General features: G+C 39.3%; 2 protein-coding genes across 3 annotated transcripts in view; both read left to right on the top strand.

Annotated features, from left to right (window-relative positions):
* LOC145467088 (transient receptor potential cation channel subfamily V member 5-like) overlaps window positions 1-18,421 on the top strand; it is a 92,468-nt gene that overhangs the window by 38,612 nt on the left and 35,435 nt on the right. The window contains exon 1 of one of the 2 annotated variants that reach the window (XM_081450611.1): window positions 5,719-5,736. The exons of the other annotated variant lie outside the window; for it this stretch is intronic. The gene's annotated coding sequence lies outside the window, so the exon portion shown is untranslated. Of the gene's footprint in view, window positions 1-5,718; window positions 5,737-18,421 lie in introns of those variants that run through there. 2 annotated transcript variants of the gene reach the window in all.
* Window positions 1,217-18,298, top strand: LOC145467089 (uncharacterized). Its single transcript, XM_081450613.1, has 14 exons — window positions 1,217-1,616; window positions 2,352-2,546; window positions 6,618-6,910; window positions 8,708-8,804; window positions 9,125-9,415; window positions 9,741-9,814; window positions 12,005-12,187; window positions 14,766-14,939; window positions 15,583-15,729; window positions 16,053-16,133; window positions 16,321-16,495; window positions 16,685-16,745; window positions 17,406-17,472; window positions 17,953-18,298. The coding sequence occupies exons 1-14, from the start codon at window positions 1,494-1,496 to the stop codon at window positions 17,999-18,001; spliced, it is 2,010 nt and encodes a 669-aa protein (XP_081306739.1). The 5' UTR covers window positions 1,217-1,493; the 3' UTR covers window positions 18,002-18,298.

The raw sequence follows: 18,421 nt of genomic DNA, 5'->3' as shown, positions 1-18,421 counted from the left end.
AAAATATACCAATTTTAGACTGAACCGCCTGAGGTGGCTTTTTGTAGGTACCTTTTGAAGTTTGTCATCTGAGGTCTGTTTATTTCCATCTTAGTGGAGAACCATACATGCATAAGACTTGGATCATTTAACACGAAATATAATTAAATTTAAAATGAATTTTTTTTGGTATCATGTCTATTTTGCCGCAAATTTTACAAAATTTGATACCAACAACTTGTTTATTGTTGCAACAAAAATCTTTGAAAGAGTATGCTTTCCTTTTCCTTAATTTCATTTAATTTGCTGGTAAGGAGATTCCGAAAATCCTGCAGCAATCCAAGGCAGTGCGAACCCGCGTGTCAATTATAATTAACCGATGTCTAATTAACTGACCTGCCAGTGGCTCTAACACCGGCGGCTTCTAGTCAGGATGCGAGGTAAACCTTGTTTCTTCGTCCACTCTGGTACAGCATTTGTAGCACCACCTTGCACCTGGCTTGTACCTATGACATGTTGCTCCTATGGCATCCAGGGCTGCAAAAAGTTTCGCAGGAATCCGCTGTTTCCTGACGCCTTGCGAATGGTTTTCTCTAGGAACCGAACATCTGTTGTCGCTCGTCCGTATTTCGTCCCAGTGAACACGGCAAACTGTTGAGCCCACTTGAGTTCGGTAGCTCTGGTTAAATCTTCAGACAGAAAATATTTTTTGCCGGCACATTTACGGCTGCTTTTGTTGGCTTTCTCACATTTTTCTGCGAAGGAACCGCACAACCAAACCAACGCTACAAGGACAACTACTCAAAAAAAAAAATGCTCTTGTCGAGCGCGAACGCGCCCGAAATTCTCTCATATTTTGTTGTTGGTGCAAACACCAAACCCCTGGGTGCAAGCGCTTGAAACTTAAATGAAAAATAAACTTTTCAACGAGACAAACCTTTTCCCTACTTTCTTTTGCTAACTCTTACTTTTTGTTTTCAAACTTCGCGGTACGGGATTTTATCTTGTTTACATTGGATTTTGATACGTAACCGGAAATGCGTATTTTACCGGAAGCTCAAATTTGTGCTCATGCGCAGTGCGTTTTACCGCGGTGTTCTCTTATAGTACGCTTGCAAACCTCGTTCCCAGGGTCCTCTCTCTTCCTCGAGAAGGTAGTGAGAGGACCCTGGGAACGAGGTTGTACGCTTTCGTGACCCGTGGTGGCGTCCATGTTTGTAAACTCATTTGAGTGCAGTTGTTCATGGGTGTTTGTTGTGCTGTCAAGAGTCTGTGTTGAGGTTTACAAAGATCAGTGCTATGCAGTGCTGGTTAACTAATTATTCTACCTTCATGGAGTAAATGTGGCTACGGTTAAGGGAAAATGTCTTGTCAAGTAATTCGGTTTGATGCCATTTATATGATTTGAGCGCGCCCTTGTGCATTGTGGAAAGCTAAAAGGCCGGTTAAAAGACTGTTTTCAGTGCATGAATAAGTTTATTTGCATCTTCAAGCCAGAGTTAAAAGATTAAGGTATGAAAAGAAAAAAACAGGATCTGCTCGAGCGAGCTGGAGGAAATGAGTGTTGGGAGGAGGAGCCAACTGATCAACAAGCTGATGGCCTGGAAGATGGATTTGACCAAGAGTTCTGGATTAAGGTATCAAACTTTTATGATTTTTTAAAATAATTTTTTAAGACTTTGAATAGTGAGTTTGGATTGTTGATATTGATATGAGGTAAATTATAATTTGATTATTTAATAAAATACAGACATGTTGTTATTAGGTAACATTTCCCAGTACCCTCGGTAGTATAAAAAAAATAATTATAACATACCTAAAGCAAAGCGTGCACTCCGATTGGTTTATTCATTGTCTACTATTTGCCCACGGGTGTACACTGCTGACGTTTGTGCTTATGTGATGTACCTCAATCAAAGGACTTCTTTTTTACTCCAATGTGTAAATGTTGAAATTGTTAGAAAAACAATGTTAATTATGCCACAGCTGGGAGGTTTGCTAAGCACTCAAAAAGCTAGAGTTGCATTTGGCTATCGCAGCAAGCGACTCTTACACTTCTTTCGTGCTTAGCTATCTCCTGCACGCATCCATAACTCAATAGTGTATGCTATTGCATTTGCAATTCATTAAGGCTAAAAATATTTATACAGTTTTGCTTTGAACTCTCTTGAACACAACAGCCTAACATGTAGACAAATGTTTACGATGAACAAATTAAACAAAATAAATTGTTCTTCATGGTTGATGCGTGACACTTAAATAGATATAATAAATCAGGAGAAAATAAACATTGAAAACTGATAAGGTAGAATATATTTGTCAAAGTTTTGTCTTGTGAAAAACATGCAGACACACTAACATAATACTTTTAGGTTCGACAAAAGAGAAATGAAGGAATGTCATGGAACAGAGCCATGGATGAAGTGCGAGTTGAAAGGCTGATCCAAAAATACAAAGACAATGGTGAGCTAGTCAGTGATGACCCTGCTCTTGTGATGTTAAAAAAGTGGCCAGCATCAAAACAGTATCAAGATAATTCAGATCGCCTTCCAGGCCTTGAACAACTGGTATGTATTATGTTTAAGAAATAGAAAACATGCACTGTGTTTCTATTGAGTTACAGAAACACAAGTGGAAGTTTGGGAGAACGAGAAATGCTGTGGGAACACGAGCCTTAGCCGAGTGTTTTCACAGCTTTTTCGAGTTCTCCCAAACTTTCATGAGCGTTTCTATAACTTGATAGAAACATGGAGAACATGTTTTCTATTTCTTTTAGAAAACACTCCGACGAAAAAAGAGGGAAGCAACTTGTGTATTTTGATCATCAAAATGTAAATTCTCTTTGCTCGCGCCGGCCATCATTACATCAACAGCTTTTTCTAGTTCTGTGTTTCTATTGAGTTATAGAAACACGATTTTAACCAATCAGCATACACATGTATTTTCTTAGGGCTGTTTTCTGAATAAAATTACATTCTTATAGTGGAGCAGCACGCAAGCAGAAGCACCATACCTCACTCTAAAAAATTTTGGTTGTCACATGACTGTCCATATGTGCGTACTTTTGTATGTATGTCTGTACGCCCCCTTCATGTAAATCAATGTGAAATTTCACTTTGCAACAATCTAGGTAGCCTGCAGAGCAGGGGAGATTTTTTCGAGCGAGCACTCACATCGTAAAAAGTTTAGCCGCCATCTTGAATTTTTCATGCAGTGGAAGACTGGGGAGAGAAAGAAAGTTTTACCAAGGGGGTGAATGATAGGCAAGAGGAAGGATAGGGGAGGGGTGGAGCGAAGAAAATCTCGCCTGCCCGAGGTCATTGTTCTTTTAGGAAACTCCGTTCGCCCACGAACGGAGTTTCTGATTGGTGCGGCTTGACCCTGCCTGTCAATTGTCTGTCAGTCAGTTTCGTTTCGTTCGTGCGGGTAAGAAACATGGCAAACTCTGTCGAAAGTGATGTTGTTAGTTTCGATTCCGCTCTCGAGGAATCTCTCAAGCGTTTATGTGAACTTGGAATGTCTCGCGAATTGCGAATGGAGCAAAAAGACGCAATTTCCACACTGGTATCCAGAAAAGATCTGTTGGCAGTGCTACCCACTGGCTTTGGGAAAAGCTTAATATTTACGTAAAACAGCGTAAAATGGGGTTGACTAGCCTACACGACTTCTACGGTTCGTGACATTTGCACATTTGCCGTTCTCTGTTCGGTCACTCAACCTTTCTTGTCGCTTCACTCGTGTTCATGTTGTGTAATAAGGAGGAATTTTAAGCGGAGTGTGAGCCGTTAGATCGTGCTATGGCAAATTTTTATAAGTCAAAGGTCTGCATGGTTTGCGCTGTTATCTGCATGTCGACTCGTTGAGTTTGACACCTCTGTAATTTGCCATGTGTTTATGCATTGTTTAGGCTCATTTCTATTGCAAGATATGCTTTTAAGTCTCCATGAATTTGCTTTTGAGGGACAAAATATGAAATTTACCGTGAACATGTTGCTTACTTGCATTCTATATTGTGACACCAGGCCCGGCTGTGACTAGAACTGTTTACAAACACAGTAGGTAGATCCTTATCACGGATATCATATTTGTTCTCGTACGATTTCCTTCGGAGACGCTGTAGCTTTACTTTGAGAAAGCTATACGTTTGTCTAGAGACATTCTTATGTTTCTTGCAGCTATCTGATCGAGCTTATGTTTCTCTTGCTCGATGTATAGGTTTATTCCTCCTTTGGTTGTTCTGGCACCACATGATTCAAGTGTAGCTGTTTACGCGCAAGTCCCGTTAACTGTTTTGCGTGTTTTATCTGCCATTGTTCGGCTTAGTTCAGGCAAGACCATGGTTTTGATCCTCCATGTGGATCTCATCAGTTGGCGGTATTTCTAAAATACTCTGTACGTCTGAAGTCGCTAGCGCAACACGTACCTCTGTGATCGTGAGAATGCAACACATCCTGCGGCTTGGCACAAACTTCTCGTGGTGTGTACCCTTGTGAGACTTCCGGTGTCGAGAAAACCTCACTTTGATTGGTTACCCGCTCATTTCCGGAAATGCAGTGAAGCGCAACTAGTCAGGAGGTGTTTCGCATTTTAACGGGGTTTTCGGGCAGGCGTCTTCTCATTTTTCCCCTCCCCCATCCCCCACCGTCTAATATGGCGGTCTAACATGGCGGTCTAAAAGGCGGTCGCAAGGTTGTAACGCTAACTCGCCCCAATAAGACGCCTGCACTACAGGCTACAATCTAGGAGGGGCGGGTTTACAGCATACATCGTTGATATTGAGCATCCATGTTGTGTTCAACTGACACCTGGCAACACCTGGCAAAACAAGGTATCACATGACCATATCGCAGGCTCATGTTTAGAGCTTATCGAGGTCATGTGTTTTTTCGAAGTTGACCACTGTCCAGGCACTTAACCAGGCATGATTGGTTGGAAACTTGCCATGACAATGCAGCACTGAAATGGGTTCCTCATACATGTACGCTTCAAATTTCATGACGTGTTCAGAACTTTACAGTAATGAATCGCCGCTAATCTTTCACTTATTGCCATTTGCACAGCTCAGGCAACTTTTACTATACACTACAACATCTCTACGAATAATTTTGTGTAAAAGGGAGCTTTATGCAGGGGGTGAAGGCAAGTAACTGTTTTTAATCACTCAAAGTCATTGGTTGGTGAGTTACTGCATGAGCTAGGTTATGCGAGAACACAATGGTTTTGCCATCTCATTTGATGACAAAACCATGATTGTTTGAAAAGTTTCTGAGTTTGAATAAAGATAAATTCATCTAAATTCTTTGGCTTTTTCTAATTGCTCTATACTTTGGAAAACTTCACTTTCATACACCAACTGAATTTCTTTAGTTTCTAAAAGGAATTTACGGCTTAAAAGTTGAAATATTCAAGTAAAAACTCACCAATAAACAGACTTCATTGTGTGCTGGTATCATTGGCAATTCTTCATGCCTACTAGGCTTTCACATTTTAATCAAGAGGAGTGTTGCAGTTCTTTTTTTGCGTTTAGTATTCTCAAAGAATGATTAAATTGTGATACAAAACTAAATGTGGTTTTGAGACAGCAAAACTGCAATATATTGGCGGCTAGTTGGGGAAAAATGTATTCTGGTATTGGGAGGAAAGCAATGGAGCGATCGATAAGTGATGGAACCCAATACAAGAATGTATTTTCATCCAACTAGCTGCCAATATAATGTGGTTTTGCCGTCTCAAAATCACATTTTAGTTTATATAATTGTAGGATCCTTGCTTTTAGGCTTGGCTAAATCTACATGTTTAACAAATAAAGAAGCCTAAGCCGTGTACTACACTGTGATAAAACATGATGGGCATTTGATGAAGGAAATGTAGAAAACACAAGGTGAGTGTTTTCTACATTTCTCGAGTGTTCTCAAATGTCCGGAGTGTTTTATCACAGTGTAATACATGGCTTTAAGGCTTCTTCATTTGTTTTATGAGATAGTGGTATTGTGGCGAAAAACAATAAGACATACTTTTTCTATGTTTTATACTCTAATAAAACATGGGTTTTTGACCAGTCAGAGCACACGCAGGGTCCTATGTATATTATAATTTATTTTATTGAATGCTAGATCGTAAATCACAGCTGGAAGAAATCTGAACATATGTTGGATTTATCAGTTTAGTACTGTCCTTTTAAGTCCTATTGGTAATTGTATGTAGTGTCATGATAATTCTTATGATAAGTTCATAAGTTCTGCATAAATTGACTGAGTATGATGAATGCAGGTCACTGAGAAAGAATGGGCTAGTGAAGGACAGAAACCACTATCCTGACTGGAAACTCCACTAACCCTTGACTTGTACATATCAAACTTTCTTTACTTTTGAATCACTGTCACTTTACTGGCCATTTCCTGGGACGGTATTTTTACTGCATCACTCGTTCACTTCTTGTTAACTTGTTTACTAATCCTCTGACCACTGCATGTAATCTTTTTTGAACAATAGTCAGAGGGTAGCTTAAGATTTTTAATGCTAATTTTCAAATCTATTTTCCTCCATTTGAAAGAAGTCAGGTTTCTCACAATGGTATTTGCATTTAGTGATAAATTTACAGTAAGTAGTAAACTACCATGAGATGTGGTTTCTTGCAGATTAATAGATTTTTGGAGATCCTATTAAAGAGTGAACTCAATGCAGACAATAGATATGAGAAGTTCAGAGATGATGAAGATAAGACAAAGAAGACATTGATGCACTATGCAGCTGAGCTTGACTTTCCACATGTCACTAAAACACTTGTGAAAAACTGTCCTGGCTTGTTGGCTCTGCAAACAGAAGCTCAGCTTAAACCTAAGAAGCGAGGTTTACTACCAGTTGAGTTGGCATTGACAATGGAGAATGATGATGTGGCAGCATATTTGATAAGAATGATGTGGCATGAAAGGTAATCACTGAGTTCAGTTTTCTACCCCTAACAGTTATTGCTCAGTGTAACACACAGACTGAGCACTGTGGATTGCAGACTGGGGGGTAACATGCAGGGGGGGGGGGGGGTGGGGACTCCCATGTAAAAAGGATGGGGTGCTTACCATACCTAAAGTGGTTTTGGTGCCTCTTCAGGTGTTTAGCCTCAAAACGTTCACAGCAGGAGCTTTTGCAGTACCTTTAAGGATATTTAGCCAAAGATATATGACAGGAGATAATGTGCTGTTTGAGAATAATATATTTGGTACCTATGAGGAGTTCTCTTTCTGATGTGCACCCCTGTCCTTGGTAAATGGGAGTCTCCCCCAGGGTAAAATCCAGACTGGGTGTAAAATGAAGACTGCAATCTGTACAGTCTGTCTGTAGACTTTTTAACTGAATTGTGCCTACTTACCATTTCCATAATTGGGAGCTAACTCTAAACAGGCTAACTGGAGCATTATTTAGGCTAACCTGAGTGATAATCAGGCTAACCAGAGTGCTGGCTTTCCCTGTGAGTAGCCTGAATAATCCTTTTTACTGTCAGCTCTCGATAATGGCAATATTACGATATACATTAAAAAAGTCTGCAGTCTGCAGTCTGTATTTTACCCTTGGTCTGCATTTTGATAATAAAAATAAATAGTATTTTTATAGCACCTATCCAAGCATGACCAAGGCACCTTACAAGTTAAAAAATGTTTAAATGGATGAGAAAACAGTCCTAAGAAAATATGCACAGTGATTGGTTAAAAATCGTGTTTCTATAACTCGATGGAAACACTGACAGTACTAGCACGAGGTGTTGACGTAATGCTGGCATGACCAAAGAGAATTTACATTTTGATAATCAAAGTTAACAAGTTGTTTTCCTCGTGTTCCCACAGCATTTCTCGTTCTCCCAAACTTCCACTGATGTTTCTATCAAGCAATTAGATGATGAGCTCAAGATTTCTATCGTGTGATAGTTGACTTGGGCTTTCACGTGATAGTTGATGAGGGTGCAGCCCGAGTCAAGTATCACGCATAGAAATCAAGAGCGAACAATCTAATTGTTTTAGTATAAATCTAATAGTCGTTCAAAACTTTATATAAATCCTCTTCACAGACACCTCGAAAATGCAAAGAAGCGACCGTTATTTTGTTAACAAGGACACACTGCTACGCTACTCACTATCTATCTCAGAATAGATAGTGAGTAGGTTAGCCAATCAGAGAACGGCATTCGTGATAGAACGCTGGTAGATTTCTACTAAAACTCGATAGAAACACAGTACATGTTTTCTATTTCTTAAATAATACTAAAAATAAAATAAAACAAGAATCAATAAAATTATTCCAAATAGACTTCCTTAAATAAATGAGTTTTAAGCCGAGTTTTGAAAATTTGAAGGTTGTCTGATTTTCTGATATATATATATATATATATATATATATATATATATATATATATATATATATATATATATATATATATATATATATATATATATATATATATTGGCAAGCCGTTCCAGAGTTGTGGTGAGGCGACAGCAAAAGCTCACAGTCTGTGTTTTACACTGACTGTAAGAGCTATTGTCCCCACACTCCCCCCTCACAGTTGCCAAATAGCATCCACACCCTTGGGGTGTGACAGACCCTACCTTGGGTTTGAATGCTTGATTTCCCCAATGAGTAGCACATAATCTGGAGTTTAAATCTAATCTTCCATGTTGACGTCGCATTTGTATCATACTTTGATTCGACTCAGTTGTTCATATTTTCTTTCCATCAGAGTCCAGAGTTTGTTTTCATGGAGGTCAGGTGATATGTCAAGTCCACAGCCATCTTTCTTTAGCTTCAAGTCGATAATTGAGAATTCCAAAATGAAGGTGAGAATATATTTTTTTGTGGCCAAAGGGTGATGGAAGGAAACAAAACCATTACCTGGGTGTGTAATCAGACTAACCTTCACCAGACGAAGGGGGAGAGTAATCATGAGGGGATACGAAATGAAACGAAACAAAATGAAATGAAACAAAATGAAGCGAAGCGAAATGAAGCAAAACAAAACGAAATGAAATGAAAAGACAAACTTGCTGCAGAATGGACAGCCAAAAAAATCATTTACTAATTAATGACTCACCATTAATGTGATAATATTTACTATATTTGGTAACTGTCAGTGTTCTAAATTTGCAAATGTTTTCAGAAATCAGTAGTTGCCATATTAGACCAGATGGTGAAGCCACACTGGCCACACCTACCAAAGCGCAAAGACAGCTATGATAATCAAGAAGAAAAGGAGGGAATTGAAGGTGCATGGAGCACCATTCCTGACAATCCATTCAACTATTACTTTTACTACCACATCCTGGATAGTGACGAGGCAGGCCGACCCCCTAAAGTTATGGCCTCAGAGGAAAACAAGCTGACAGATAATGAATATTTTAACCGGTGTGAAAATTCTTGTCTACATCTTATTGCAAAAAGCAATAATAAGGTGAGGCAACATTAAAACTCTTTACCTTTCATTAGAGTGTGATATTCTTTACAGAATTACAGTACCACTCAAGTTTTTGTCTATTGGGATGTGGAAAGACCTTGCAGTTGACAAAAAGTTCTTTTACAAATTCACCACATTGGAAATTTCTGAACCACATTCTGGACAACATTCTTGCTGAGGTGTGAAAGCAGTATCAGTCTGGAAGTCAGCCAAGGCAAAATGGTATTAAGGCTTTTGGGTGTGTTTTTTGACACACCCATATCTGAGATCTTAGCTTAAAAGTTTTCTGATTCTTTTTTGTTCCATTTACTTTTATCTTCAGGAAGCCTTGCAACATCCAGTTGTAAGAATGCTGATAAAGACAAAATGGCAGAGTTATGGACACTGGTTTCTAAGGTAAACTTATCCCTCCACACAAATAGATCCTTAATTGTATAAATGGTGCCTAATTAAGAAATAGAAAACCGTATAAACAGGTACCATGTTCCTATCGAGATATAGAAACAGGAGTGGGAGAACAAGAAATGCTGTGGGAACACAAGCTGAGAGGCGAGTGTTTCCACAGCTTTTTCCAGTTCTCCCAAACTTTCACAAGTGTTTCTATTCAAGGTGGCTCAAAACAGTTTCCAGCACTTAGATTTTGATGGGTTGTTATAACTATTCGTTATCACTACAATCACAGTATCAAAAAACTGCCCAATCATTGGTGAACACGTTATCATTTTCATGACATAATAGGTTACCATAGCAACAGTATGACCTGCTAAAAACACCCTTAATTACAGCTTTAGGGGCTTATAATTCAAAAACTTTTTTATATATATTATCAAATTTGATAAGCATGATAAAATGCAACTTTTAGCAAAGTTTTAAAAAATTCTTTACACAGGGCTCAGAGCCACCTTAAATTTTTGAAATTTAAGGTAGCTCTGAATTTTTTTTGGACCCTAACAAAAGTTTGGTCTTATCATGCTTACCAAAATTTCATCAAAATGTAAATTCTCTTTGCTTGTGCCATTATTACATCAACAGCTTGTACTAGTTCTGTGTTTCTATCAAGTTATTATAGAAACACAGTTTTAAACCAATCAGCACGCCTATTTACCTAGGGCAATTTTCTAAATTTAAATGACAATAGTTCATTTTTTAAAATTTTTATTTGAATGTACACATTATTTCGAAGACAAACCTTACTGACAATACTAACAGTACTGACATTTCTTACATGCTTACATTTCTTACAATACGAACGCTACTTTCAAAACCAATACTACTTACAATAGTATAAACAATACTTACAACACTAATCTAACTTACACTACTAACACTACATAATATACTTATAGTAACATTGCTTACAATACTAAACGTTTCTTACAATACTAACATTGTAATTACACTGCAATACGTAATACTAGGGAGAGCAGGGAAAAAGAACCAACCATTTTAATAAAACCAGCTTATTCCACAAAGTGCAAAAAAAAAGGCTTCGAATTGCGTGGCATGATACATTGATGACAATACTTCATCCATCCTTAGCCTCGTACTGGTGTTTCTGGACAGACAAAGGATTTTTTTTACATGAATGTGAGGCTTAGGATGTATAAGGAATTGTTATTCAAATATTGGTGCCATTTATGCAACGGCTCTATCACAGACATTATCCAACCTTATATTTTAGAAACCATTAAACAATAGTGTGGATTTCTTAAAAATTAAACTACTTTGAAATAAATACTAGTTCACTGAAGTTATTAGAATTGTCAACTGTTTGAATACCGTTATGAGTCGATTTAGCCCCCTCCTTCCATTAAGCGCCCCTTTTTGAATAAGTGCCCCCATTCGAATGTGTTTTTATTGGTAAGCGCCCCTATTCTAATGTTATTTAGTATAAATCTCCTAGCGTTCTATCACGAATGCCGTTCTCTGATTGGCTACGCTACTTACTATCCATTCTGCGGTAGATAGTGAGTAGCGTAGCAATGTACCCTTGTTTACTTGAAAATGACGGCCGCTTCTTGACGTTTTCGAAGTGTCTGTGAAGAGGATTTATGTAAAGTTTTGAACGACTAGTAGATTTATACTAAAACAATTAGATTATTCTCTCTCGATTTCTATGCGTGATAGTTGACGAGGACTGCGTCAATTATCACGCGATAGGAATCTCGAGCTCATAATCTAATTGTTTAATATAACAGTGCTGTCAGAGTACGTGCCAACGAATTAAGGTTTATCTTCCTCAGTTGCTCACACACGTAATTACAAAAACAGTGGACTTTGTCTGAGTTTCTCAACTATTATGTCTGACAAGTCGAAGAAAAATGTTGCCCGTATTACCGGACCTTAATGTCTTTTTATGCATTCTAAGTCATATCTTCATATTAGTTTGTTAGTATTTTCCAAAGCGAATTTCATGTTGGCTCGTTTTGATCCCAAATACTGAGCAATCCTTGAAGTGAGATTTTACTGAGTTGCCCTCTACCAGCACCAAGCCACCAATTTTTCACTCCTAAAAAGTCAGTACCGCCTAACGACAATTATCTCTGTCACTTTTAAGTGTTTTTCTTTAATTTATTTCTTCTACAGCCTTCAAGCAGGATTTCATGTGATTTTCATGCTCCTCTTCTCATATTCTCTAATGTACGGTTCAACTAGACTGGACCCCACACTTTACAAGGGTGCTGCTGACTCACTGCGTGGGATCTGTGAACTTCTAACCCTTGTGATGGTCGTCGTTTATGCCTGTGAAGAAATCAATCAAATCAGAAAGTAAGTAATGGTCAGGAAAAATGTACGATTTACTGAGCCCTGTATGGGGACAATCTGCTTAATATCAAGACACAGTACTGATGCTAAACCAAGATCTACTCTTCTAAGAAAAATTTGATGAGTTATTCCATGGAATTTCTATGATGATTTCAGACTGCGGGTATCTAGTTTTTTGAAAACACTTCTCGGCTGCCGGGTATCTAGACAAAATGTTATTGCGTTCGAGAGCCGAACGCAGTTGCAATCGCGAAATGCGGAAGAAATCAACTTCTATGTATCTATAGACACAAACTTGGCCCCCCAAAATATTCTTCAGGGGCAAATGACGTCATCTCCATGTTCGTCCACATGTTTTCTTTTGAGTGTTGTGGCATATTGCGGACTTTCGAGTGTTGATCGGGCAGCTTGTGGCGGACTTTCGAGCGTCGAGGCAGCTTATTGTGGATTGTAGCGGATAAGTTGCGTATTTAATCTTGCAGGTATGTCCAGAATCGTAACTAATAGTAGTAATCAAAGATTATGAGATATACATGTATAACTTAAATAGCTGTCTGTTGCTGAGATCGATATCTTCATGAGAACAACTGAAGTTTTACAGACAGATATAACATAATGACAAAGTCCACTATTGTTCTGTGGATTATTTGATTTTCTTACTTTATGGTTAGCAAGTTGAGGTCCCCTCTATAAACTACAATTTGATGACACGGGATGACACGTTGCGTGACAGCGCCAGCTGCGGTAAACTCACAGGTTAATAGAACGTGCTATTCCTATTTGCTATTTTAACATACCAAACCTACCAATACTCGAATGCACTCTTTAATCTACGATTATTTCTGGTTATAATATTTGTTTGGTTTGAAGTTTCTTTCTATTTCAGAACTTTACTCCAAGCCTGCAAATAATTTTTTGTCTATAAGCAGGTCATTTGTCAAACCAAGGACAAGTTTTGACTTGACAAAACGTCAGTCTGGTTGGAAAATTTTTTTGTAGTTAGGAATTAAAAATAAGGGACATTTGAGACATTTTGGTATTTCTGTAGACCCCTCGCCAAAATGTTGGTTGCAAATTCAAATGGCTTAAAAGTAAAGTCAACTAAGTTGAAAATCGATACTAGCACCAGAATGGGGCCCTTTACATTAAGTCAGGTTTTATTTAACGTGTTGAAAATCGACAAATTTACAAACGTCTGTACTCCTAAAGTTTCTGAAAGCGATTGCATTCAGATAAAAGAAACGTGAGAATTTGGGCCGTGTATTCAATTTGCATAACATTTTAATAGCCTTAAATTACCACTGAAAATTAATTCCACAACACTTGCAGACACAAAAACAACGAGTAACAACATAAGACCTCAGATCTTAGTAGTTTTTCAGATGAACGTAATTCAAACTAAATGAGGCTTCATTATCTTTCACGAAGGAATAATGGTGCTGATGTATAATATGTTTACAATTCGACTTGACGTCTGAGACAACGCATTGCGCGTAATAAAATTATTTCTCAAAATGGAATAAAAACGAAACTGATAACAAAGCTTTTTTGCGTAGTATTTGTCGCAGTATAATAAAATAACTTGATCCATATTCGGCCGCAAGTTTCCAGTGAAAATATTTTTTTAATTGTAGCAGAAATGTCTGGTCAGAGTGTCCGACCAAGCAAAGCCTTTACCTGCTAAAACCTCAAATTGTTTATCTACCGGACAATTGTACGATGACCGACTGTTATTTGCAGACTTGTAGACCAAGTACACTCGTTGGTTAGATTTGAACTCCTTTGGCTCTGTCAACACGTAGGTTGGCGATGGACCACGAAACATTTTGACTACAAAAACAGCGTTGAATTTTAGCGCTCCTCGCCCCCAGGATTTCACGCAGCCATTTTTTTCTCGCGGTTTTCTCTCGCGTCACGCTCGACGGACTAAACAAAAGAAGGACTACTCGTAGTCTTAGCGCTTCTCTCGAATAAACAACACACACTCGAGTTGATTCCTGAAAACAACTCAGGTCCTCAGTGATGAGCTTATCAATACTGCGATTCAAACGTAAAAATCCAAGTTTCACACACGAAAACTAAATTTCAGGCAAAGAAACCGAAATAAGCGATAAATCCACGTCCGGACGAGTTAACGCTGAGTGACTGGAATGATCCTCTTCAACGCTTTCAAGTCTTGTGTCGTCACAAAGGAAATAGTGTTCTGATTGGCTCGTGTCAAATATCAACAACATCCGACTACATCATAATGTGGCCAAAGTAATCTCACCGACAAACCAAATATCACTTACGCAAATTCGAGCTAGGAAAATCTGGGCATTTTTCTGGGAAACCTGCCGCATAAACCTTCACATTACGTATGACGCTATATCGCTGCCGCCTCGTCAGACTCACGTTTTCGCTCGTGTGACTCGTTGGCGATCTCTTTTCCTGCGGAAAATAACATTTTCAAAACTACATGTACCTTCACCCTGGAAATGGCACTAGACGAAGTGGCAACATCATCGGATTCAAAGCATTTGGTATGCTTTGCAGAAACGTTAGGTTACAAATATCTCCCATTTTGTCTTGTGTCTTCCAGAGAAGGGCACTCGTACTTCAAGGAGTGGATGAACCTGTTTGACTGGTTAGGCCAGCTTCTAATCCTCTGTATAATTCCGTTGCGTTACTCTGATAGTAACGCGCAGTGGTTGGTGGCGTCGTTAGCTTTCCTCTTCAATTGCTTGAGGATTTTAAAGTTTTCTTGCGTGACAAGGTAATTTGTAAACTAAGTTTAGTCTGTGTGTGCCTGGTTTGACCATCTTGACGAAATCATCTTAAAATAAAGAAGTTTAGTTCAAATAGTTTTGCTTGCCTCGTTGAGGAAACCAGTTGCGCTTGTGTTGAAACTTGAGTGAAATTCCCCTGTCTTCTAATCTTGACAGTTTGCCATCAGTTCTTTCTATACATTTTTTTAGCGCCTGCATAGTAGGCATGCATTTCTAAAAGTACGCGAAGGGAATGGATTTTAAAAACTGTGAGCGAGTGCGAAAAACTGGGAAAAACTAAGAAGCAGTGGCAGGGGGGTGGGGAAAAAATTAATCGTTTCCTCTACTCCCCTTTTCTCCCCCTCCCCCCACACTTCTCCACATTTTTTGCTCACCTCAGGCGCGCTTGTTTGCTCGCTTGCTTGCTCGATGTTCTCGCCTGAAACAGGAAAATGAAAATGAAACGTCTACAGGCTACATTTCTTTCAGTTTTTAGGGACAGTTATTTTTTACTTCTTATATATCAAGCTGCAGTATTTGCTCCCTTCGCTCTCTCTGCACCTCGCGCTCAACGGTCTTTGCTTGCAATTGAACGAACTTAGAGTAATTACGTAAGCTCATTTTTTTTCAATTTTTTTCCTGTATTTGTAGGACCACGGGATTATACACAAAAACCTTGGCAAAGATCATTAGACAAGACGTGACAAGATTCATGGTAGTTTTTGCTGTGGTATTTCTCACCTTTTGTGGTTCGTTGTTCTTGTCTCTTCGTTCTTCCAAGAAAAGCCAACAATTTAGGTGCGTGTTATTAATTCACTTACGAAAACTTCCTATAATACAACTTGCTTAAAAGAGAACCTTATATCCAGTCTTTTTCCACGAGTTATTTTGTGTAACTCTCCCTTCAAGCTTCACAGAACAAACTTTTCGTTTTATACGCTCAATCTCTTACGTCACTCGAAAGACGAGTGAGCCTAGATCCAAAAAATTCCATGCTGATGACGTAATTCTATAAAGATCCGTGCTGAGTTGGTTGTTACTTGCGCGGGAGAATTTTAAACCTAGAAAAAGCCCATTTGAAACACTACAAATTTTAATTTAAGCCACATTTTCATTTTTAGTGGCTTTGTGGATGTGTTGTTAAGCGGTTTTCGTGCGCTGTCTGAACAGCAGCCAATTGCTGGAGATTACTCAAGTTTCAAGTAAGTTTCAACTGTGTTTATTTCTTGTTAGATGCCCGCCAACTCGGCACAGCACTGTTTGTTTATTTCATCCCACCCCACCCCAAATAGGAACAGTTTACTGGGTTTTGCTCTGTTCCCAGAAAACATTTTGGCCATCACTGTTACGTTTTGTATGGCACTAAGTTTGTGCTGTGATCTCTTGCAGTTGGCCCTCGATTCTGCTGATGTTAGCTTACATGGGAACAGTGATTGTCATTTTACTCAACATTCTCACAGCACAAATGAGTACAACTTACACGCAGGCCAAGCGAGTGGCTCGTCTAGAGTATGATGTGGATCGTATATTACTTCTCACTCGTATGGAGAGATTTTCTCTTCTGGTATGTAAGCGTCACGGAATGGATCGCGTTGAAGGAGTGTGTGCGCGCGCTTGTTGGTGACCGCGTGTTTTTGTGATGTCCGTGCAAGCCCTCCCGCGCGCGTGTGCCTGACAGTGAGTATCACTTTGCACCCCTGCCTATTGGGATTTTGACTGATTTATTTTTTTGTAACTCTTGTCGTCTTTGCAGAATTTACGTGTAAAGTATTATAAAGAAGGAGACTTGATCAGTGATATGAAACTCGCAGAAGGTTGGAAGTTAAATTAAGATCTGATATCATGCGATATACGCCAGTTTAAGCGCAGACCGGGATTGTTGTACTGCGTTCCTTGGCAAAACAGATCTAACTCTCTGAGTGTCTTTAAATACCCCCCCCCCCCCCCCCCCCATCGGGAGATATAACTGGGTACTGTGGGATTATTACTAAATCAGGGAGGACCGCGGATCAACTAACACTCCATCCAGGAGAGTAGAAAGTCTCAACATTGTGTTTAATTGCTTCGTGCTGCAAAACCTTTCTGTATTGGGCATCCCAACTTGCGATGTTTTAGTTAGATTTATTGCAGCCTGTTTTTCTCTCGAAATTCCGGGAATAGAATACGGAGCGATGGTTCAAGACAGGAAAGGATTGGGACGAGACAAGGACACTTCAGCCCTAGTTCTCCTACGTTGCATTTTTCATGTTCGCACTTGCATACGCAGTGATAAGCGCTCGTCGGAGCCTAAGAGATAAAAAGCCTCTGGTACCCAAGGTAAAGAGGTATCCAATAAATATGGCTGAGAACAACATTTATATTTCATCTCAAGTAACAGATCCCTTGTTGACGAAGGAGCCAAGATAAGTTTGTTTTTGTCAAACGCGTTATGCTTGGGACACTCTCAAAGTGTTAAATTGTTTCTTTCTTTCTAGAGCTTCTTGAATTCAGTGAAGATCGCCATCCTTGGGAGTCAGTGGAAGAGAAGCTTAATGCGATCAGGTATGAGTTGCTTGTTGTGTTTTTCGATCATTCGTCCGTCCATCCCTACTTTCGTCCCTCCTCTCTTCTTCCCTACCTCTCCTTCTGTCCTTGCCTCTCTTCCTCTCTCCCTCTCTCCCTGCCCCCTCTCCGTTTTCACTTTCCTCATAGCTCCTGTCTCCATCCCTCCATCCTTGCCTCCCTGCCTTCCACCTCCCTCTGTCCCTCAGTCGCTACCTCACTACCATCTTCTCTTTCTTTGCCCCTGTTTCTGCCTCTCGATTCCCCGACCCTTTCTTCCTCTCTCCGTTCCTGCCTCGCTCCTTTCCTCCTTTTCTCCCTCCTTACCCCACTCGCTCCCCTCGTTCCTCACCTAACAAACTCACCAATGATATTTCACTCGGTCACTTTATTGGTTGGTTTTACACTGTATTTCTCTCTGGTGTGATTTTGGTTTTTCTTTTGACTGGACAATTGTCCTTATTTCCTTTCCTTTTTCAGAGACATGATGCGAAAAATGGTAAAAGAGATGAGGGTTGGAAGAGAATGAAGAGCTGCCAGTCAAGATGGTTCCAGTACGATTGTTTTTCTTGTCGAGTATTTACAACAACAACATTGCTTGTTTAACTTCAAAACAGGAATAAATGAAAAGTTATGTGAAACCGTCTGGTTGTTATGGCAGTCATTGGAGTAAATGTCGTTTGCCGAATCGGAATTCACTGAACTAATCCCATAAGGACTCTGGCGTATACTCCTCGCTTGCGGCTTTTTTCAAAGCAATCCGTGTATTCTCGAGCTCGATTCTACGTTCATTAAAAAAGAAAAGCATTTGTAACTATTGATAGACTGGCCCAAATAGACTATCATAGCTATCCGCGGGCCAGTCCAACTGCAAAATGAACATTTATTAAGAAATAAAAAAATGATTGATTATTCTCGTCCCCATAGCCCTGTTCGCTTCTCTTAGCCG

Source organism: Orbicella franksi, chromosome 14, assembly GCF_964199315.1.
Source record: "Orbicella franksi chromosome 14, jaOrbFran1.1, whole genome shotgun sequence".
Classification (NCBI taxonomy): Eukaryota; Metazoa; Cnidaria; class Anthozoa; order Scleractinia; family Merulinidae; genus Orbicella; species Orbicella franksi.
This window is presented reverse-complemented; position numbering and strand designations above follow the sequence as displayed.